Here is a 23,619-nt window from a genome sequence, read left to right on the forward strand (position 1 = left end):
TGTGAGAGTTTGTGTGTGTGTGAGAGAGAAAGGTAGTCTGGCATGACTCCTGTATGCTGGACCCACAGACACGCTCAGCATGAATGAATAAAAAACGCAGCCTGTGTGAAGGTGTGTAAGTGTGTGTGTCTGGTCTTTAGGAGGTCCTCAGCTCCTGCCAGGAGCGCTGCAGAGCTCATTCATCTTACGGTCCCAGTGCAGCAGAGCATTCACTCCCACTGACAGCACAACACCCTCTCTCTGTCTCTCATGCGTGACTCAATCAACCCACACACACACACACACAGCACTGTACGCCACTCATTACAACCAACAGCTGTCTGTCTCTAAAGCACACACACACATCTGCATGCAGAAATACTTCTATACACTGCTATTTCCAGTCTAACTTCTCATTCATTAAGCCTTTCGGTGCATCTCCGAGTCAAACTTTCTGTGCCAGGCGTCTGAAGAAAATGTGTGAAACTCACCGCTAGCATGCCAGGGTGTTGTGGGTGGTTATCAGGCCATTGATAATTGGTTGCTAAGGGGTTCAGAGTGTCTTCTATAATGTTGCTATGCAGTTGTTAGAATAAGATATTAGGCAAAAGTCAAAAGAGTGCTTTCTGATGTATGATATTCTGGTATTAAAATGGGATATTTAAAGCCTTACGAAAGCCATTTTATTTTTTCCCCAGATACAATTTTATTTTTACCGAATTTAATTTGTTTCTGTTTTAATGGTTTAATTGAATTTTAATAATCGAGATGGATGTCTAATCAATTGAATTCATAAATATTAACAATTTAATAATTGATATTAATGAATGCATCCTGGGTTTGGATTGGAATGACATGAGGTTGAGGTTTGTATAACTACACAAAATCATTTAGTCAATAATTGTTGGAACTCTGTCTGAGACACTGATGAAAAAGTGCCAAGGTTTATCACAACTGCATTTTGGAGTTTAAACCTGAATAAACAACAGAAATGAAAGAAAAAAAATAAATAAAGAAAAAAAGTTAGGTTTCATAGTAAATCCTACACCAACTTATTAACGTTTTAAGATTAATAGGACCCAGCAAAGGGTTTTATTTTTTCACAAATTTAGTTTAGCCTGGATTTTGTGTATGGATCTATATTATCAAAAGCAGTGGTCTTTTAAAATGCACATCAAACAAAAATCAACAAAAATCTGCCATTTGCTGACAAAGTGCAGCACACCAGAGGCTTACGGTTTAAAAAAAAAGAAAAGAAAAAAAGTGTGATATCCTAACATGCTTTATATATATATATAAACTGGAATTTTAGAATTACTACTCTGAGAACTACATTACAATTTAATATATTTCTGTATTAATTTATCTAAATTAAACTAAACAAATGCAAAACTGCATTGCTTATTCATACAGAAGCATGTAGAACATGCAGACTTTATATTTAAATAGCACCTACATTTTGCATTATACAGTAAATTCCTTTTTTATCATTTTTTTTCCCCTGAAATTTCATCTGCATGTTGAGCAGGCACTAGATTTTTGTGTTTTATCATCCAATATGCAAAAGTTGATCACTATGAAAAGTAGCTCCACACTTTCTCAAACAGCTGCGAAGATCTGATGTACAGTATATTTCTAAATATTGGAATAATAAAGATGCAACTAAAGCTTCATATTTTCCTAAAGCAACTTTTTCAGACTTTCTTTGCCATTCCAAAGTGCAAAAAAAAGAAAAACCTTGAGAGAATCTGCGACACAGGTGTCTGTGTTGAGTGTTGCTCAGGTGAATTCAGCAGCTCAACACAATTAGCTGCGTCTCATCAACTCTGAAATCAACGTGATACTCCACTCATATTCAAGTCTACAGAGAACTGCCTCTGCTTTAGGATTCTTGCTTTAGGTAACACAAATTCAAATCCAAAACAGTAAAAATATATAGGTTTTTATATATTATATATATGGAGAGAGAGAGTTTTCATTTTAAGATTGTTTTTTTTATTTTTTTATTCTGTGTCATTTTTAGTAGTTTTTTTAATTAATTACTTAGTTTGTTTTGAGTAGTATTTTTTTAATGGTTTAAATCATTTTCATAACGTTGAAATACTTTATTGGTGCTTAGATCTTTTGCATTTTTTAAAATGTGTAATTATTTTAAGATTATTATTATTATTATTTTTTTATTTTATTTTTTTTTTTAAGTCTGAGACAATAATATTTATTATAATAAGTAAATAAAATGTTTAGAACTATAGAGAAATCTCTTTGCTCTAATAAACCTCAATCCCTGGGAGTTAAAAAGAAATATGCAAATGTTAATTTTAATAAAAACATTTCATTGAATATTATGTAATATCCATTTTATAAAAGATGGTTATTTGTTTGGTGTTTAAAAACCATACCAGCTTCCTAATCTTTTTATTTTTTATTTTAACTTGTTTCTCACCACAAAATCAACTCTGAAAGGGATTCAGGATTGACACTGTTAGATATTTGTTTGAGGGTGTTCGTGGAGTAATATAATTTCCTAATTACGATTCACTATTGCTTAAATATGAGCGCTTTGAGTAATTAATGAAGTGAGTGAGTGGTGTGCGGCTGCAGATGATCCACAGCGATCCCGGTCAGAATCGGAGCTCCTCGTCAGTCTGAATGAGAGTGAAGGACAGTAATTGACTTTCCTCGGAGGCGCTGGCGGTGGGAAGCGGCTAATCTCATTACGCTGATTGTCTATTTGAGAGCATTACGCCGGGATCTGACGGAATTATACATGTTGGGCTTGAACATAATGAGCGGCGTGTAATCCCTGGTAATCAAAGAGTGCAGCGCCTCCTCGTTCCTGCTCGAACCAGCACACAACTGATTTCACACGCCAGCAAAACACGAGAGGGACACACAGGCAAAATACACCAACCAGCCGTAGTACAGCAAAGGGTTCGCTTTAACTCGGCTTGAAGAAATTGAAGTGAATGAAATTAAAGCGATGTGATAAATAGGCCCAAGTGTTCAGAAACAAGCGGTTTCTGTGCTCGCTGTCAATGCACTGCCACCTTGTGGTCAGAGGGAATAAAAGACTAAAAGAGTTTAAATAATGCCCACGTTATTCATCAAACTAAATACATTTCACATATTTTGAATGTGTCATTCTAGATATTATTTATACACTAGTATAATATTTTTTAATAATCTGAATTTGCTTTTTGCTTTATATTTTCAGTTTTCATATTCATTTTAATTGAAATTTTAGTAACTTTATGTGCTTCTGTCATTTCCTTTTTTTTTTCTTTTTTTTATAAGTTTAGTTTTAGTAATTTACCTTAACCTTATTTAATTTTGGTTATTTGCCAAGGCAACATTTCTATTTCGATTTCAATTTGTTATCTAATATTTGATATCAGATTTACTCCAACCATTTCTAATAGTGTAACAAATTACATTTTACAAATTACTTACATCCTGTCATTTATTAGTTTTTGTTTTAGATTTCTATTTATCTTTCATTTAATATCTCAGTTTTAGTCATTTTAGTACTTCAGTTTCAGTTAGCTGTCAAAGCAACATCTCTAACATTTTCATTTCTGTTATTTGTATTATTATTATTAGTTTTTCATCTAATATTATTTATTTCAATAACAAGAATATTTATTTATTCTTTATTTCAGTTAACAACACCACTGATGTTTATCAGCTAAAATTACTACTTTCCCAGTCATGAAAAAGTATTTTCATATTTTGCAGTTTTTGATTAAGAATACATTTTATTGTCTCCACTAGATAATTCTGATTTAATATTACTTTGTTAAATTCTGGTCAAAGATGTCTTGAGTTCTGTAGTTATGACAGTAAAGTCTTTTGTCTTGCTAACAAAAGGTCAGGTTGCTAGCAGATGGCCGACAGTCACTGATCTTGACTTTAGAAGAGCTCTTGCATCACTAAGATTTCATTTTTACTCTCATTTGGCACCAATTTTTACTTCCATTTGGCACTTGGCAAGTGTTTCTGTTTTCATTTATTGCATTTTTGTTTCATCATATGTTATGCAGACAGTGAGATGTCTGGCATGTGAGACTCGAGGTCACGTGACTTACTCGGTGTGGCCCTGGAAGACGTTGACGGAGTGGATGGAGGGATCTCTGAAGTCCCACAGGCGGAAGGTGGTGTCCCTGGATGAGGTGACCACCAGACGCTGGGTGGGATGAGTACAGCAGTGGGTCAGCTCTTGATCGTGACCTGCAAACACACCACACACACACACACACACACACAGACGAGTGTAAAACAGAGCTACTTGACCCTGAAACCCTGGCAAAGGAGCCAAGCAAAGCCAGAGAAGCATCCCGTGCAGCGGTGTCTGGTTTACCTGTGAGGGTGTGCACCAGCTCAGAGGTCTCTACATCATAGAGGTTGGCGGCTCTGTCCCAGGACGCAGTGACCACCTGCTTTCCTCCCACCAGCCAATCAGCTGCGATCACCACCCCCTGGTGGCTCTTCAAGGTGGTGGTGGCCACACGGATGGTGGGGCATTCACTGGGGCCCTCTGCCTCGCCGTCCGCCTCGTCTTTATCAGAGAAGTCCCCGTCATCGTCCAGCGAGGCCTGAATCACAGAGGAAATAAGAGTCATGAAACAAATGCATGTTCAAAGCGGATTCAGAGTAATAAATGAATGAAAAGATCAATAAAAGCATGTGTTCACACAGCCATTTACTGAACATTTTAAAGCTACGCTATCTAACTTTTGGTCTATAGTTTGTTTGATTATTTTCTTCTTAACGCCATTCCAGCATCTATGGCTATATTCATGGTGGGAACCAGTTAATCCACACACAAGGCTGTTAAACACACAAGTCAAGGGGACAGTTTAGAGAGTTCAGTTCACTTAACCCCAGGAGGTTTGCAATTTTGTACAATCCATGGTCTTTTTTTTTTTTTTTTTGCAACATTAAATGTTCAGCTTTGCGGTACTTATAAAACATGCTTGCTACTAAAATGAACATCAACTGAAATTAAATCAAATTTACATTTACATTTAGACATTAAGCAAATACTTACAAATGAGGACAATGGAAGCAATCAAATTCAGCAATATATAAAATATTTCATTTCAGCTAGCATTTCTCATTTGGATGTAGTGTAAACTGTACTAAAGTAACTAAAACTCAAGAAACAATTTTACTACTATAAAATGCAAAAATTCCTAAAACCTGAACTTAAAGGTATATATTAAAAGGTTTAACAGAATATATTTGGTTCAAGTATTTTTTGCACTCATTCATGTATTTATTTATTTTTCTCAAAAGGAGTTACATCTTGTAACATTAATTACACAAAAATGGAACGCAATGGGGGAAAAAAGGACAATAATTATGTCAAATCTTGAATAAATTCATTCAGTTTATTTCCTTAAAGCTTTAGTCGGTAACTTTCGGCGCTCTAATGGTTAATAATCAGAACTGTGTGCAGAAGAACATTGTAGCCGGAGATACTTCTCTCTGTTTATGTCTATGACGAATCTCCACAGCGGTTCCTACCTCAACCAGTCTGAAATAAAACCTATTATAGATGTAACCTAGTGATTCAGGGTAAACCAAAAACACGGTTTGGAAAATGGATTTATGATGTACTTGCTTATTATATTTATTTTGTACATTTTGAACACAAAAAGTGCAGCGTTAATGTGACACACTTTTAAGTGAAACACAATATTTAGTGTAGGGAACAGATGTACGATAGTTACAGATGTTTTTAGAGTTGGAGCAAACTATGTTTTCAGTATTAAAACAACTAACTTTTTCTTAATAACATACACTTATAAACTTAGCACAAAAAAATTGCAAAAACATTATACTGACTTTAATATTTATGTTGACTTTTTGCATTAGCAAGTCACCTGGATTCGGATGAGCAGTGTGTTTGTGTGTGTGTGAGCATTGTGTGTGTGTGTGTGTGTGTGTGTGTGTGTTAGAGTCTGTGTGAGAGTGTGTGTGTGTGTGTTAACAGTATAAAGTATACAGTATACAGTTTGTACAGTATAAAAACCATTAGGCCTATGGGATGAACCCATTTTCACAAGAACAAACGTGTGTGTGTGTGTGTTCACACTTACACTGATGTCTGCTGGGGGCTGGGGAAGCGGCAGCTGTACCATGTAACGCCAGATGTGTGCCGTCTGGTCCCCGGACGCTGTCAGGAAACAGACAAAACAAACACAGATGGAGCATTATATAAAAAAGGACAGTCATCTATCAAATCACATTTAAAAGCATCTGACAGGAGGGGGAAGAGATACACATAGAGTTATGAAAAAAGATCTAGTTTTCAGTCTTATGGGAAAATAAATATTAAAAAGCAACTTAGGCTTCAGACACAGGATAAATGAATCATCATTAACATCTTCACAGTAAGAGATATGACTGCTGCATTAGCAAACGCTCATACATGTGTCTTTAATGTGTAATAGATGGTTATAACCACTGGACGGCGCCATAATGCATCAGCAACAAGTTATTTAATGAAAATTACTCTTTGCTATTCTCAAAATAAGTGATGCACCCGGAATGAATTGCAATATTTTAAATTATTTAATTGTTTCTACTCAAATAAGAAACATTCACACTGTGGCTATAATACTTTTTTTTCTGCTTGTCTATATTGTTATGTTTCACATGGGAATATAAACCCACTGAATGTGCTGTTGTTTACCTGTAAGTGCCATCTGCTCTGTCGGGTGGAACTTAATGGAGTTGACTGCAAGAATACAAAATAACAAATGTGCATTAGAAACAATGCAACATGCTTAACACTAACCAAACCCAGAGCATGTCGGATCTGAAGAAAACAAACTCCAGATGAAAGTTAATTTACACAAATGCTCACACACAAACATAATGTGAAAGAGCTTTGTACCTGATCCAGCGTGGCCGGCATATTTTAGCAGGCACTTCCCAGTCTCAATACTCCACAGCATGGAGCAGTGATCTAAACAATATTGACAGAATTCATTCAGAGAAGGCAGCTTTACCATCACAGGAACAAATTACATGTTTAAATGATTCAAATAGAAAACAATATTATTCACAATATTACTATTCTTACAAATAAATTCAGCCTTGGAGAGCATTAGCAACATTACAGATCATTAAAAGTGAAAATGAATACAGATTTTGAACAACAGTGTATATAGCAGTAGTGTGTCATTTTGCAAAATGAGCAACCCAGTTAAAATGTAAATCATATTTAAGTACAAGTTAAAATTTTTACATTTTAAAATGTAATTTATTCCTGTGGTTTCAAAGCTGAATTGTCAGCATCATTACTCCAGTCCTCAGTGTCACATGATCTTCAGAAATCATTAAAAAAAAAAAAAAAAAAAAAAAAAAAAAAATGTACTTTTAAAATTAGCTAAATTTATGAATACTTCCCAAAAGATTGAAAGCATAAAAAAACAGACAAAAATGCCCATAAAACATACAAGGGTTAATAATCTGGACGAATCTTCTGATTTTTTAAATTTGACTTTAATGCGATGAAAGTCAAGTCGAAGTTGACTAGTTGCTGATGACGTCATTAATGAACAAATAAGTCTGGAGCTGAGAAAAACACCTTCTGCACTGCTATGGCATATGACACAGTGCTGCGTACATGGCTATTGCTTCTATAACAGCTCATTTTTACCAGTTCTTTTGCCTTTGGGTCGTTTTATTTCTCACAGATTTCTGCTCGTTCGAAAGTAGCACAGCAAAGATTACATTTACATGTATGCATTAATTAGAGCGAGTGTTTGTGTGAATTATTTCTACATCTCTGGTAGTAGTGATGCTGTGGGATTTAGTTATTAAGAAACATATACTTGAACTTTTCAGTTTCTAAGCTATTTTACTGAGAAATCACAGGACAGCATTGACAGTACATCTCCGCGTTGAATGATTCTGTGCGAGTGATCTGCGCGTGACGTACGAGCTACTGTCTGTAGTCTGTGTGTGTGTGTGTTACAGTGCAGCAGCGCATTAGATTAGAGCAGCATTTAACTTACCTGTACAATAAGCTGTTTAGAATGTGCGTTCTCAATTTCGAGCACCCAGTAATATAATCACACGTGTCTTGTGGAGCTTTTGAAGTATACTTTTATTTGTCATTTTAACTGTTTGGAAATGGAGTGTAAATGTGGAAGTCCTTCAAATATTTCTTATCCTGTTGCGCCCTCTATAGGACCAGCGACTAGTCAACGTCAAGCTTAAAGCGTCACGGCAGAGCATTGACAGCGACTATTCAATTTGTCTGTGAAACCCCTAATCTGGACAGGAAGAAAAAAAACTCTACTGAGTTAAAAAATAATGGGTGCGGTTGTGTCAGACTTACCAGCTGAAGCTGTGCCTAAAACCAGCGGCTGAATCCGGGTCACAGCCAGGTCCCATATCCCATCCCGGTGTCCCACGTACTCCTTGACCAGCTGACACACTGCACGAGACGTGGTGGCTTTGAAACTGGACACAATCTGAGGAACGGACAGGAGAGTGAGCATTGGGTCAGAGTTTCACACACACACACACACACACACACACACACAGATCTAACTACACAGCTACAGTAAGCAGCGCAGAAGCATGGGGAATCAATACATGACTGTAACACCTCTACACTTATGACACACATCATGTGGTTACACTGTGGATTGTATGAACACTGCATTCAGTCATACAGTCTCTCAAACATGATCAAGGTCTACGAAAGGAGAGCGCAGTCAATACTTCTGAAATGAGAACGATTAAATTAAAACACCCTAACAAACAATAATAAGCAATAAAACAAGAACAGCATTCAAACCCCATTAAAATATATAAAAGCTGACAAATGTGAATAAATTTATGACTGAAAAACAAATGAATGGCAAAATAGTTTGCAAATCGTAAAAAAAGAATGGCATGTAAATATATGGATCATCTCTGGAAAATTGAAGAAGTTGAGCTAAGAGAGCAATGGCTGTTATGGTGTCGATGCATAGAGTAGATATGTATCAATTGAATGCCAGTAAATGACACATTCACAAAAGCACACAATATTTTTTTAAAAGCAACTAAAATATCTTGTATAAAATAAAATGTGCATTACCGAAGGGATCTTTAGTAATATCACTGTAACAACCTTTCCTGCTAAACTACCATGGAATCGGATGTTAAAAGTTTAATAGGTTAGACATTTTTAAAAGTTATTAGAAGTTTAGGATCTGTAATGTGTAAGAAGTTCACCAAGGGTGCATTTATTTGATTAAAAATACAGGTCACACAGTAGTATTCTGAACAATTTATACAATTATAACAATTTAGTTTAGTTTTGACTAGTAGTTGTTTATTTTAAACCTTAGTCGACTGATCACACGTTTATTAATAAACCATTTAAACCATTATAATGAGCCTTTAACTGCTTACAAAGCCTATTTAGCACTCAAGCGCACTCATAAAGCTAGCCACAGTGCACTGCAGAAGCTATGATTATGAATGCGTCAGGGAAAAACAGTAAGGAGGCTGCATTAACATTTTAATAATTCACTGATAAACTAGTGCTTTCTTTGCTTTCAGTTTAAGAGATGAAGTCGGAGACACTGTCACTGACTCATCATCTCCACAGTAGTGGATGCTGTATGCATGTTTCCCACAAATTACATAATCTGAGAATATTTGTTTTCCATTTGAATGGATTCATTTGAAAGTAGACATTTCACTCTCTATAAATATATCTTAAATGTCTGTAAGGCAAAAATATACACAGAGTTTTGCTCTCAAGTTCAGAGACTGAGATAATGGCATAAAGCACATCCTGTTTGTTTTCAATAATTTACAAAAGCACGTTATGTTGTTATTGTGCACACAACTAAACATATAGTTTTAACAGATTTGAAAGATGTATAACTCTTATCTGTATGACCAAAAATTTTTGAGTATTTTAAGAACAAGTGAGCGCACCGACGCCTCCATCTGTCCTGCAGAGAGCCAGCATTTCTCATTTTAAAGAGTATATACTGTATTAGTATATCACTAATTAAAATTTTGCAGATCATTTGATATTTAGATATTTGAATAGGTTCAACACTTGACTTAACATTTCAACTGCTCCCTCTGAAAACATAAAATAGATATTTTTTACAATTTACAGCTACACAATTGTAAAATACTCTACATATGTTCTGGTTAGTAAAAAAAATACTATACAGTAATCTTTACTAGCTAACTACAGTGATGACACCAACATAAGTTGACAAAAAATTATTTAGGGATGCACAATATATCAGTGACCATTTCATGTTGTTGTTTATTTTAGTTTTCTAAAATTTTAACAGCATCTAAAACTAAAATATATAATATAATGTATAAAATCTATGGCTAAAACTTAAATTAAAACCTAAATTAATTTTAAATCTCTAAAACTTAAGTTAAATCCCCTCTTTTTTTTTCTTTTTCTTTTTTTTTTTTAAACAGTAAAGATTTATAATAGTGGCAATTATTAGATAGTATTATGAAAACTGGCATATCGGCCAACATTTCTATATCTGTGCATCCCCAGCATCATCTGTAAAAGCAAATACTCAGAATAAAGAAGTATTGAGGTACATTGTCCTAGCTTTAATAAAACTTGTGGCATCACAGGAAGCAAATGACTTCTATAAAGCAATGGATGAGGGAGGTGTGCAAGCATGTCAATATGCAGCCTAACCACTACTAAGCACTGCTGAGCCTGACATTTCACTGGAGGTAAGAGCAAACACAGCAAGCACAATGAGCCCTCCTCTCAGCACTGTGAAAATGCTCTGTATTATTAGAAAACAATATTATATAGTAACTGAACAAGCTCCTCACATACTGTAGTTCTATCAAACATCCAAAGACAATCATGAAATTCCTTGAACTGTCACGTACAATATCCTTCAAAGTCACATTGAACCACGAGGGTTTTCAACTACACTGCCTTTCAAAAGTTTGGGATCAGTAAAATATTTTATGTTTCTTATGCTCTTCAAGGCTGTATCGATTTGATTAAACAATACAGAAAAAATGCAAGTTTGTTAAATATTATTAATTACTCACCTTCATGTCGTTTCTAAACGCGTAAGAAATGCGTTCATCTTCAGAACACAAATTAGGATATTTTTTATACCTTTCATAAACAACCATGTAATTTACTTGATCAACGTCCAGAAACATAGCAAGGAGATCGGGAAAATAATCCATATGACATCAGGGGTTCAACCGGAATTTTATGAAGCTATGAGACTATTTTTGTTTAATTTTTGCGAAAAAAACAAAACACTTTATTCATCAATTTGTCTACTGTGCATAACACTGACACAAATTTGGAGAGTTTCCACTGAACCTAAACAGCGTATGTTGTTCTGTGTCAGCTGCGCCACACGGACACATTTTCTATGTTTATTTAAGCTTTGATTTGAACAACAACAAAAAAAACTTATCCACGTGGCGCAGCTGATCCCAAGCATTTGATTGGCAGTGCACATATTTATTACATCAAATCGAAATAATATTATTACAAAAAAAAAACAAAAAAAACACTAAAAGTAGTTCCAGTGTCTGTTGCTGTAAAATATTCTCTGAACTAAGGAAACACAGTACTGTGATTTGTTGTTCATGATTAATAGTAAACAACAAAACTAACATTACTAACCGACTATTATTTAAAACATTAAAAGTATTATGCTTTATAAATTATTAACAAGTATGTAATAAACATGTAATAACTATATAGTAAAAATAAATATTATAGTTAGTTAAGATAACTTATTTTCTTGTTCTTATCCTTGTCAATGGATCTCAGCTAAACCATACAACGGATTAATGGAAGATTTTCATTTATAAAACATTTTCGTTTCATTGATCGAATCAAGACAGTACTAATTTTAAGCAAACAATAATATTGAACATTCAATATTTGCAATACTGTTTATGGCATTAAAAAGCAGCTAAATGCGATAGGCCTAATATAGAAAAAGAAAATACGCTATTTACAGCCTAAAAACAAGAGAGCATTTTCAACACTGACTAAACGAGATTCATCAGCTAATGTTCACTGTAACGGGGGAAAGAGCTGTCGGTTTCTTCTCTTCTGTCATATCTTGTGTTTTAAAGGGGAGGGTTGTATGAGGGATACCACATTACAGAACTACTCAGCAGGGGGATCAACTTTATAAAGAGAGAATGTGTTTACAAACAGATTTAAACGGAGTTTGTTAGAACAGAAATTCCACAAAGAGGGGAAAGATTCATTTGGGTCCAATTGAGCGGTCTATAAACCCTTCTAAACGGTAATACCATTGTTAGATTTAGTCAACTGTCCTGGTTCTCTTCCAGCCTGCACATCTGGCCCTGCTCACCATCAAGATATTTGACCATGGCATATTTTTGGCGCAAAAGATTCTTACTGGTTTAGAGTTTGCTCAGATGGAGAACTAGTATGCTCTGATTGGCCTTTCATCAAAGAGTTCTTTAGAATCATGAACTTATTCAAGTGTTCATTTGCTCTGGCCAAACTGCTTGAATGGGGTAAGATTTGCAGGCAGAAGAAAATCAATACCAATCACAGGTTTCCAAGCCAACCGTTAAAAACTTCCATAAGCAAATTAAAGCAATACTCATTCTTGAGATCTGTCTTATCGTCTTTGTTAAGGTGTATGATGCTGAATTAGTGTTAGCGTTGGCTTGTCACCAAGCACATCACTACTGGGCTTTGACCCCCAACTGTTGGATAGTTCATGCATTTTGGCACACTGAGGAGTTAATTACCCATGAGTCTCCACCCCATAACTCCCAGTTCCCCACATTGAAGTTGCGAGGTCCACCTACTTTCCCCGGGAAAGAATTTGAGCGCTACATCAGTGAAACCGAGAAAAAAGAACAATTGTAATCCATGAGGACCAAAACATTTCAGAAGACCATTGAGGAGGTACACAGGTGTTTGGGTCCAGTAATGGAGAGATGTGGAAAGTTGAGAGAAATTACGACATTTGCAAACATCAGCATCTTCAATGCCTAGTTATGTGTCTTTGGGTAAGAACACTAAAAATTAGGGGTGCAAATATGGTATTTACAAAGCAAAAAGAAATAAACAAGCTGCTGCTGCTAAGCTGCTAACAGTATACATGGATACTAGTTAATCATTTTTTCCAATGTATTTAACTTGATTATGACCTTCTACTAAATTACATGAATATTTTAGTACCAATAAAATATTTTGGTACAATACACAAGTATTAAATCATACAAATGTTATGAAGTAAAATCAAAAATCTGTCATAAGTGGATTTGGTGAAAACTAAAAAGTCAATAAATAATTTTAGGTAATAAAGGATTATGTAAAAAAAAAAAACTGGGTATTACATATTATAATAAAATAAACTGAAATTACATAACTGATGGATTGAACTGTCATTGTCACTGACACATTTTACACCTCTACTGATCATATCATCGGTATGTAATTCAATGAAATGTGTGAAACTGGAGGTAGTTTGTATAATTTAAAGAAACTGAACAAACAGTGCAGACAACTCGGCACTAAGAAAATGCAACACTGAGAAGAAACAAAGACGCTTAACCAACCACCTAAAACAGCTTGCTCTAGAGATGTCACAAGCCAATAACAAAACTGAAAAGATACTATTTTACCAGTTATTCAGTAGTGTCAATTCCACAAAAAGCCATGTCAGTTGCATGCCATTATGGTACATGCCATTATATTAATTACATTTCTTACAGAAATAGTTGAACCAAAAAAATGATGATGTGGTCATCATTTACTGCTCATTTAATTCCAAACCCAATTTGAAACGAATTAAGATATTTATGAACCTTGAGAGATTTCTACCCAGACTGTATCCAAATTGAGTACTGAGAATCAATAAACAATGAAAGAATGATTATTTCTGGGTGAACTATCCCTTTAATAATTATAATAAACCCAATAATGGAACTTCACTGGTTTTAATCGACACATTTCACTGATATTGGTAACATTTTGGTATTGTGACAACCCTAGCTTGTTCATTTCTATAGTATCGACATATGTTAAGCAGCAAAGTGTCTAAGTTGTCTACAAAGAACAGGACTTTTCACTTATATTAGGGCTGTCAAAAATAGCACGTTAACGACGTTAATTAGTTGTTTGTTGTTAATTATATCAATTTTTTCAACGCATTTCAACGCAATTTCGAAAATTACAGCTGTTTGGAAAAGCATATGCATTTTTACTTGGTTTTACTGGCACTTGAACCCTTCAGAACGTGAAAATATCGATCCGTATTGTGGCAGAGCAAATGAACACCTCCCAAAAACAAGAGTGCCCAGAGTGCTACTTATGTGATGGTGGCGCATGTTTGTGTTTCTGAGTTCATTCTTTCGAGTTTCTCTATGCATAATTTCATAGATTTGTGGCTATATTTAACCACTGGTTCACCTAAAACTCTTACACTATCTGTAGTTAAATGGCATGGTTTGATATAGTTCTCAGGTAAATTTGATCTAAGTAAATGTTAAACTTTTGAAATTCAGAAAAAAAGAACCACATATTGATGAATCAATACAAGAAAATTATGTATCTGTGTCCTGTTATTTATCTTTTGGTATGCATTTCAGAAAACAAAATGGTTAGGATTCAGGTGTAATTGCAAATAGTGATTAATCCTGATTAATCCACTGAAAATTCTGATTAATTTGATTAAAAATTTTAATCATTTGACAGCCCTAACTTATATATTACGTTTTTTATGTATCGAGAGAGATTAGTGATTCTGAGAGAAATATTCTGAGCTTAAAAAAAACAGTAACAGAGTTTTACTCAGAATGAAATGTCAGCAAATAACCCCGTAGATACAATCATACCTTGCTAGTGGAGGCCTTGTATGTCGTCTTCAGCTTTTGGGAAAGTTGACTTGTGCTGTGACTTGCTGAAATTGTAAGATTATGAGTGAAAAATACGATAAATTATACATTACAGTTTTAGGTTTTAAGTTTACAATTTCATCCTCAACAGGTTTCAAGGTTTTAGGTTTTCAAGTTCTTCCAAACCAGACCAGATTAGAAAAAACATTTTCATAGACCTCACTTTTTTTTTATAAATGCATTGTCAGGCTCAAACAAAAAAGGCCCCCATTCTACTGTAAATGTTTGTTTAAGGAATTATATGGCGATTTGATTTTATGTTCCAGTTAGAAATGGGTGTAGCTGAAATAGTCAAACCTCTTAATTAAAGAAAAAGGTGTCCACAAATATCTGGCCATGCAGATCTACTGATAAATTAATAGCAAACTACACTTAAAACATCATCTTGTCATGTGAGGACACAGCTTTAGACACAACGTTAACAAATTATTCTCTCTGAATCATCAAAAATATATATCATTATTCAAAAGCTTGTTCAATGATCTGATATAATGCACGCAGACAAAAAAAGAAAAAAAAAAAGCTAAATGTCAGTTTTGTTTTGCATGTACCTTTTGTTTTCAGGGCTCCTTTGGTCAGATCACCGCCATCAACAGTCTGTCCTTCTCCAGCCAAACGTTCGTTTAGTGACTCAATCTCTCTCCTCACTGCACAAGAACAGAGCGTAAGATATGGCGTTCACTGATAAACTGAGCAAATAACTGATTGGGTCACATTTTCAAACTAACATACATTCAAATAACCCCAACAGTCTGAAGAGGACCCACGTCACCCTGAGGTTTATACCTTGATACTGACTGTACATTAATCTGCTTGATACATGACAACTTACAATTGAAACTATACATTCATTATTTAATATAAATCAATTGTAATACTGAAAACAATTAATGATTCAGATCTTGAGAATGCTGTGAGAATGCTACTTACTTAGCGTGAGATGATGTGCAAAGACTGTGATGTCATCATTAAATTAAATACAGTAAATCATGTAAACAGAGTCCAGATGTGAAAAAAGGCATGTTAAATATGACGGGAGCTAATTGGTACTACTCACATTCTAAGTTTTCAATGTAGAGATTTTCAAACTCCCGTTCAATCTGTCCAAACAGGTCCAGTAAGTTACTCCTCAAGGCCATCGGCAACTTTGAGTCCTAGATATTGAATCAAATAATCCATGTTACACATACTCAGAGAATGCATCATCAAAGCGCTTTCAAACTCAAATTACGACAAATGATAAATGCAGATTTTCCACAGTTCTACTTTGTACATTCTGACTATTAAAAAATAACATTAACACATAAAAATAAACTATTAAAACACAAGAAATGTTGAAGGAATCAGGTAAATGGTTTCTTTTTAAGAGAAAATAACAAACACCAGACATCTACTACTAAACTATATACATTTTACTGCTGTTGTAAAATATTACATCTAAAATGATGTAAAATATTCAGCTGTTCTAAAACTTTACATAGCATATCTCGCAGTTTTGAAACTTAACATCTAAATGTTTACTTAAAATATATATCTGTTCTAAAGCTTTACATAAAATATCTTGAAATTTTGAAACTTACATCTAATTGTTTTCGTAAAAAAACCTTGCTGTATTAAAGCTTTGCTTAAAATATCTTACCGTTCTGAAACTTTACATCTAAATGTTTTTTGTAAAATACTTTGCTGTTCTGAAGCTTTACTTAAAATATATTGCTGTTCTGAAACTTTACTTCTAAATGTTTACATAAAATATATAGCTGTTTTAAAGCTTTTCATAAAATATATAGCTGTTTTAAAGCTTTACATAAAATATCTTGCTGTTTTTAAACTTTATATCTTAAGATCAAATATACTACAATTCTAAAAGTTACATGAAATATCATGCTGTTCTTAAATGTAACATTTAAAAGTTTATGTAAAATTTCTTGCTGCTCTGAAATTTTACATTTAAAATATCATGCTGCTATAAAACCTTTTCCATAAAAAAAACTTAATGTTAATACTTACCTAAACTTTACACAAAATATCTTTCTGTTCTTCAGATAATTTCTGTCCTAAATGCATAATTTATTTTTGGAGTAACCAAATATTACTAAAGATAGAAAGGAACCGACAGAAAAGAATCACAACAAAATCTGAAAAAGTAAAAAAGTAGAGAGATCTCTATTCAAAAACATAACTAATCTACCAAATCAACTTACCTCCATTATCAAAGATAAGAAGTTCCAAGTAAAGTCTTTCAGCCTGATTAAAACTACACAAAGAAAAGCAATCCACAAACAAACATTGCTGTTGTGTCATTAAGATTAGCTATGCCCATATTAACTACTCCAGAACTACAGTCAACCAATGAGAACAGTGTAAAAGTCAACTGCTCTCCATTCTGTCAGTACCACATGTACTTATGTGTCAGAGAGAGAGAGACAGACAGAGAGAGAGAGCAATTAACAAACAAAAGCTTGTCGTCTACTCTTATAAACCTGCTCAATCCTAAAACTTGTGATCACCATAGCAACTGGACATAATGACAGCATTGAGAGGCTGAAAGGCAGTATAGTCTAAATCCAGTGAAAGGTTTACAGTAGGGACTGACAATCAGAAATGACCCTACAGAGGAATAGATGTAACAATCGAAACCAAGCGTGGGCCGCTCTTTAAAAATGCATGAGGCTATAGACCATAGAAGGGTACATACCATAGATATCCTCCAAGGAGTATCAATAAAACAGATAACCAAATGGCATCACGTCTCAAGTCTGACATGAGTTAGACTACTCTTAAAAGGGTCATATGATGCGATTCCATGGATTCCTTGGTCTTTGGAGTATTACAAACTGTTTGTGCATATATAAGATCTTTAAAGTTGCATAGATTCAAATCTCAAACTTAACGACATATTATTTATAAAGGTTAAAACTCAACCACACCCTCCTAAAACACATAGTTTAAAAAGTTTGCATGGACCCTACTAATCCGATCATAATAAGACTAAAAGCACAATCAGAAAACAAAGGTAAGACATGTAAACACGTCAATCGGACTGAATTGGCCAGATCTGACAAAAATTTTGATTGGATTGTAAAAGGTTGTTTACGCCTTTTGTAATCTGAGCGAGAGAACATATAAACACTGTATCGGATTGAAAACCGAAACTGGAAAGTACTGTGCATGCGCAGTGACGTAGAAATAGCGTAATGATGTGCAGAATGAGCTGTTCTTCCTGAAAAATAAAGTGTACCGCCATTATAAAAATCCCCATTCACTCAGCATCTGTGAAGTGGAGTAGGACAACATTCCACCAGTCCTTGTTTAAGACTCTCGTCATCAAACGCCTTTTACTACTTTTTTAGGTAAGCAGCACTGCATAACAGTTCATGTGCTGACTGTCGCCTAACAGAACCCGAAGTATATCGTGTAGGGCTTGGACAACGTGTCGAGGTCATCGATGATGTCGACGCAAAAAATACGTTGACGCAAAATATGCGCATCGATTCGTCAACCTGTTTTTATTTCTCCTTATGTGCGCTGAATATGCGCGATGGCCGGATCAACATTCTGTCCAACGTTATATAACCAATCCAGGGGTTTTTCTGCATTGATCTTTTTTTTTTTGGCGGCTGTCAAAGCCTTATTTGATCGGTGAGTGATGTAGAATAGAATGACTGTTGCGCCTGACAGGGCGCGTACAAGAGAGAGCCCCAGCTGCGCGCGCGCACTAACAGTCTTCAAACAATACGAGTGCTGTCTCTTTTTCAGTAAGCTAGGCCATATGTGTTCAGTAAGCTTGTTTCAGTAAGCTATGTGTTTTCAAGGCTTCAACGTTTTATTGAATGCTCTCTCTATACAAGTGCAAAGTAATGCATTCTTAGTCAGTCTTTTATTTTGTCATTTTAAGACCTATAAACATAGATTGCAATGTTAAGGAATTCATGTTTTTTTTTTCATTCAGATATGTAAATCAACATGTATAAATTTTTAGTAGTCAATTAATGGGGAGATAATCGAAATCGAACCGGTCTGGAAAAATTAATCGTTAGATTAATCGATGCATCGAAAAAATTATCGCTAGATTAATCGTTTAAAAAATAATTGTTTATCCCAGCCCTAATATCGTGTGCTTTTTAAAACAGCATGCGACAACAGCGGGAAACGAAACAGCATCTCCACGACATGGCGGCAGCAGTAACATCGAGAATCAAAGTTACGCCTTCTTTCTTTGAGTAAACATTTATGCATTTATGCGGCATTATGCAAATCTTCCCACACAGTGACATACGCGTGGGGTGTGTTTAAATGAGGTGTTTTAGGAGGGCATGAACAAGTTTAAACTTTTATAAAGAATATCTCTTTGGGTCTGAGACTTTAGTATTTGCAACTTTAGGGATCTTATCTATTCTAGTATCGCGATATTTTGTTTGGCGATACTGTATCGATTCTCACACACGGAATATCGATATAAAAAAAAAAAAAAGAATCATACAAGATTCATGGCAGTTGTTTCGTTTTTATTTAATCTCTGAACAAATCCTGAGTGACAGGAAATACTAGCATTAGAGCACACCACTAATGTTAGCGTTAATGTAGTTCGCTGCTAGTAATGGAGGGTAAAAGAATTGTCCCAGTTCCCGAGTCAGTGTTCAAAGCTGAAGTGTGCCATCATTTTGGCTTCTATGGTAACGTCATCCATGGGACCATGGCGAATCGGTTCCAGAGGTTCGCGGGGGGCGCAGCCATAGGCAGGAGGGATTTCGGCAATTCCACGCAGAACATAAATACAAATTGAAAAAAAACCCATTGAAATCCAAGTGGAAAAATTCAACATCTGTATATATTGATTAGATTTCTTTAGGAATGCTGTAAGCACTTTATTTTATACAGATGCAATTATTTTAATCAGATCAAAATATTGTATGTTACAATCGTAAACTTAAACTGTGAACCTTTAAGCAGGGTCTAAAAATATATATGGTATTTTCTTAAAATACATTTTATACGCATTAAACATTTGACTAAAGAATCCTGCAAGCACTTAAATTTTTCCCCCTTTACTCATACTGCACAAAAAGTGTTTCAATAACGTTGAATGTTACAGGGACTGATTATTGCAAATGCAGATTCCAGTGTGTTCTGGTTAAATACTTTATTTATTCATTGCTAAGGTTTGCATATGGTGGTGTGTTCTTAATGACAGTTTTCCTAATAATACTATTCCTAAAATAAGAAATATCCCAATATATCGCCTTGCTTAGAGAATCCCAATGTATCGCAACATATCGTATCGCAACCCCGATATTGTGATATGTATCATATCACCAGATTCTTGTCAATACACAGCCCTACTATTCACGAACAGCTTGTATCACTCCAAATGGATTGCATCATATGACCCCTTTAACATTTTGTTCAAAAAAATGTATGAAAACTTTTCGGGAACATATAATAAAGTCAATTTTTGAACTTGAACTGATAAAGAACTTCACTGAATGGGAAAACTGACCATTGTAATTGACATGAGTACAGGCCGCTCTTATCACTGACAAACTCCAGTAAAGTTTGTGTAAGGAATGTCAGTCAATAAGAGTCTCATTTAAGACAAACGTTGTGTGTTAGAGGATGAAGATTCCTGGAATACGTTACAGTACCAAACGATGACAAAAATACTCATTGACAGAAATACTTAACTCAAGTCATCTGTTCACCAGGTATAAAATGGACTTTGACTGTGACATTTAATTTTTTATGACACCGGTATTCAAACTCCTTTCCATTCTTCCAAACCAGAATCACTCTCAATAAAGACATTGATCCAGTGTTATTACAACATTATTATTTCTATTTTAACTACAATTTGTCTTTCAATTCAGTTTATTTTTTGTTATTTCTTAGTTTTACTTTTGGATTTCAGTATTCTAGGGATGTCAAAGTTAATTAATTTTCTGATATTAATTTAAATACGTTTAACTGCTTTTTTTTCAGGACCAGAAATGAGTTTTTCAGTGTTATGCAGCAGCATTCTTGTTTCCAATGTTATAATACACCTAGAATGAAAACTTAACATTTAAATTAATTTGTGGTCATTTGAATTTTATTTCATTTTTTTCCTGTTACTTACATTGTTTTTTTAGGGGGAAAAAATACTTTGTTGTTTCCATAATAACAATTAATCAATCAATCCACACTGATTACCTGCCACACTGAACATTTCTGAGAAAACTATCTTCTGAAACAGTTGAGATTATAATAATAAAAACAATATTTATATATTATATTTATATATTTTTTTGTATTATTTTTAATGTAAGAATGAATAAAAAACCTAGAATTTAAATGAGTTTATGGACATTTTATTTTATTTCATCACTTAGTTTTGAAAAAAAAAAACAAATTAATTTTATTTTACTTTTGGAATTCTTGATTCTCTCTCTCTCTCTCACTAATATATATATATATATATATATATATATATATATATATATATATATATATATATATATATATATATAAGAAAAACTATAAGAAAAATTATTTTAAAAAAAATGTTTTATATTTTATTATATTTTTCCATAACACTTAATTGATCAACTTGGGCTTCCTGGAGATGGAATATGTCTAAAATACATTATGTCCTGAAAAATGTTTCTTTTTAAATTTCAACTAAAATCTAAAATAATAGCAAATTATTTAAAAACAACATGACACACGTTTATGCGGATATTTCCATTTCCCAGCTGTCACGATTTGGTGGTTACCAAAACATTTTTTTTTTTTTTTTTACAATGTCACAGAACTGGCTTTGTGTCGTTCTTGACTGTGCACCTGGTCATGACCGCACTCTCACACAATAGTGTTCATAAAATGCAAACCACGAACTTCAAACCAGGATCTATACGTGCTCATGTGACTTTCAGAAACAGAAACCAACATACCTGTCCCTCCATCATGTCTCTCTGCATGCCTCTGTCCTGCTCGGTGCTGTTGGTCCTCCTAATGGAGAGACTGTGCGACTTGCGCTTCTGTTTGACTTGACGGGCGGCTGCGCTGTTTCCACTTTCAACAGGCATCCCTCCTCAGTGACGTCCCACTACGCACTTCCTACCTGAAACTGAGCAATCAGACGGCAGGGTTTGTCTCATCCTACAGCCATGGAGGAGGATAATGTGTCCCTTGTTGGAGACTATGCTGTATATATACCCTATCTCTGTATGTGATGTGTAAATAACAGGGTAAACATTGAGGGAGGAAACCTCAAGTAGCCATTGCTGATGACATACTGGAGGTATATGGTGTCTTTCCTAGGGGTGTAGGTTGATTTAATGCTAGTTAATCATACATCATCATAAAACCGAAATGTTCAAAAGAAGCTGTTGTAAAACTCGAAGAGACGTTTTGACAGAGCAGGTGAATATGACTCTAAATGTAAAGATGAATCGAATAAAATGTCCAGGACATATTTCTTCACAGTGAATATAGGCTTATATATATATAAACAATTACATAATTGTTGTATAACAGAAACAATTTTTGCTATTATTTCCTTACAATATTAAGAACGGGATCTTCTTATAATACATAAAAAATAAAAAATAATAAAAATCAGTTTCATATTACAATAACAAGAACATAAGAAGAATTTAGCTTATTTATCATGAAAGTGATCATTAAGATTTTTGCATTATTGATATTTTCTTAATGCTAAATATAATTTCTTTTTAGAGTAAAATATGACTTGGACATTCCTTTTGAAAACACATCATACTTGCAATTTTTAGATGAAGCAATGGATGTTATTTTAATGTAAAAGGAGAGCTCATTAAGTGTAAATGAAAAGTTAATCTCAGGCAAGCAGGCCATTTCCACAATAACATACAACAGAAATTTAAACGTCAGTCAAAGCATCTTAACAAGTCATAAAAAAATAAACACATAATGCTAAATAAGGGGCATGCAAAATAAAAATACAAATACCAGCCATGGAGTGCAGAAAATGATAAAGAAAGCAGACACATCCTCAGACGACCGCTTAAAGTGATGAAGAAGATCTCAGCAGGAAGCCCAGGACCGCGCTCCAGCACTGAACACAGAACAACACCAGCATCGACCGTTCACAAACATGACAGTGAAGAGAGGAAAGCTGCAGGCATGGAGCGACAACAACCTAAAATAACAGAGAGGAGGTGGACGGATGGATGGATGGATGGAGCAGGTAAAACAGACACCTTTGAGCTGAAGGGGTTAGTGGGTATGAAACAAAAAAACATGCATGAAGTGAATACACCTGCAGCATCATGCTCTGGGCTTCAAGCACATCTGTCATGAACTGTTGTGTTTGACGCAATTCTTCACAGATAGAAATCATTGCATTAATTAATTGCATTGCATTGAATGAGTTGCATCCCAAACTATGCACTATACAGCACACTCTGCACTTACGCACTCAGCTGTGCAGGCTAGTAATCTTATAAGGTTATTTTGCCCTTCGTTTATGAGATGGAGGGAATATTACATTTTTGATGAAAAAAAGATTACAAAATACAAACTTTTTCGGGGTTCTGGAATAATATTTACTTGTAAAGAGTGCATAGTAAGACAAGCAATAAATAAAAAAAATGAATATCAATTTTAATTTAAAGTTGACAATATAAAACATGATCCTAGTGAAACTTACATTTAAAAGAAACACATAATGGGAAACAACAATGTTGC

General features: G+C 34.4%; 1 protein-coding gene across 5 annotated transcripts in view; it reads right to left on the bottom strand.

The window, feature by feature from the left end:
* Positions 1 to 23,619, bottom strand: part of wdr37 (WD repeat domain 37) — a 40,960-nt gene that overhangs the window by 16,666 nt on the left and 675 nt on the right. The window contains exons 2-13 of one of the 5 annotated variants that reach the window (XM_026200843.1): positions 22,882 to 22,987; positions 21,843 to 22,018; positions 15,974 to 16,070; positions 15,468 to 15,563; positions 14,857 to 14,921; positions 12,763 to 12,846; positions 8,333 to 8,468; positions 6,881 to 6,952; positions 6,677 to 6,721; positions 6,081 to 6,157; positions 4,337 to 4,571; positions 4,065 to 4,206 (exon numbers count right to left, since the gene is read on the bottom strand). In XM_026200843.1, coding sequence (XP_026056628.1) covers positions 4,065 to 4,206; positions 4,337 to 4,571; positions 6,081 to 6,157; positions 6,677 to 6,721; positions 6,881 to 6,952; positions 8,333 to 8,468; positions 12,763 to 12,846; positions 14,857 to 14,921; positions 15,468 to 15,563; positions 15,974 to 16,070; positions 21,843 to 21,977 — 1,184 coding nt within the window. In that variant the 5' untranslated portion in view covers positions 21,978 to 22,018; positions 22,882 to 22,987. Of the gene's footprint in view, positions 1 to 4,064; positions 4,207 to 4,336; positions 4,572 to 6,080; positions 6,158 to 6,676; positions 6,722 to 6,880; positions 6,953 to 8,332; positions 8,469 to 12,762; positions 12,847 to 14,856; positions 14,922 to 15,467; positions 15,564 to 15,973; positions 16,071 to 17,117; positions 17,171 to 21,842; positions 22,019 to 22,881; positions 23,072 to 23,619 lie in introns of those variants that run through there. The other 4 variants (XM_026200841.1, XM_026200845.1, XM_026200842.1 and 1 more) reach the window with 4 other exon arrangements.

This window comes from Carassius auratus, chromosome 24 (assembly GCF_003368295.1).
Source record: "Carassius auratus strain Wakin chromosome 24, ASM336829v1, whole genome shotgun sequence".
Lineage (NCBI taxonomy): Eukaryota > Metazoa > Chordata > Actinopteri > Cypriniformes > Cyprinidae > Carassius > Carassius auratus.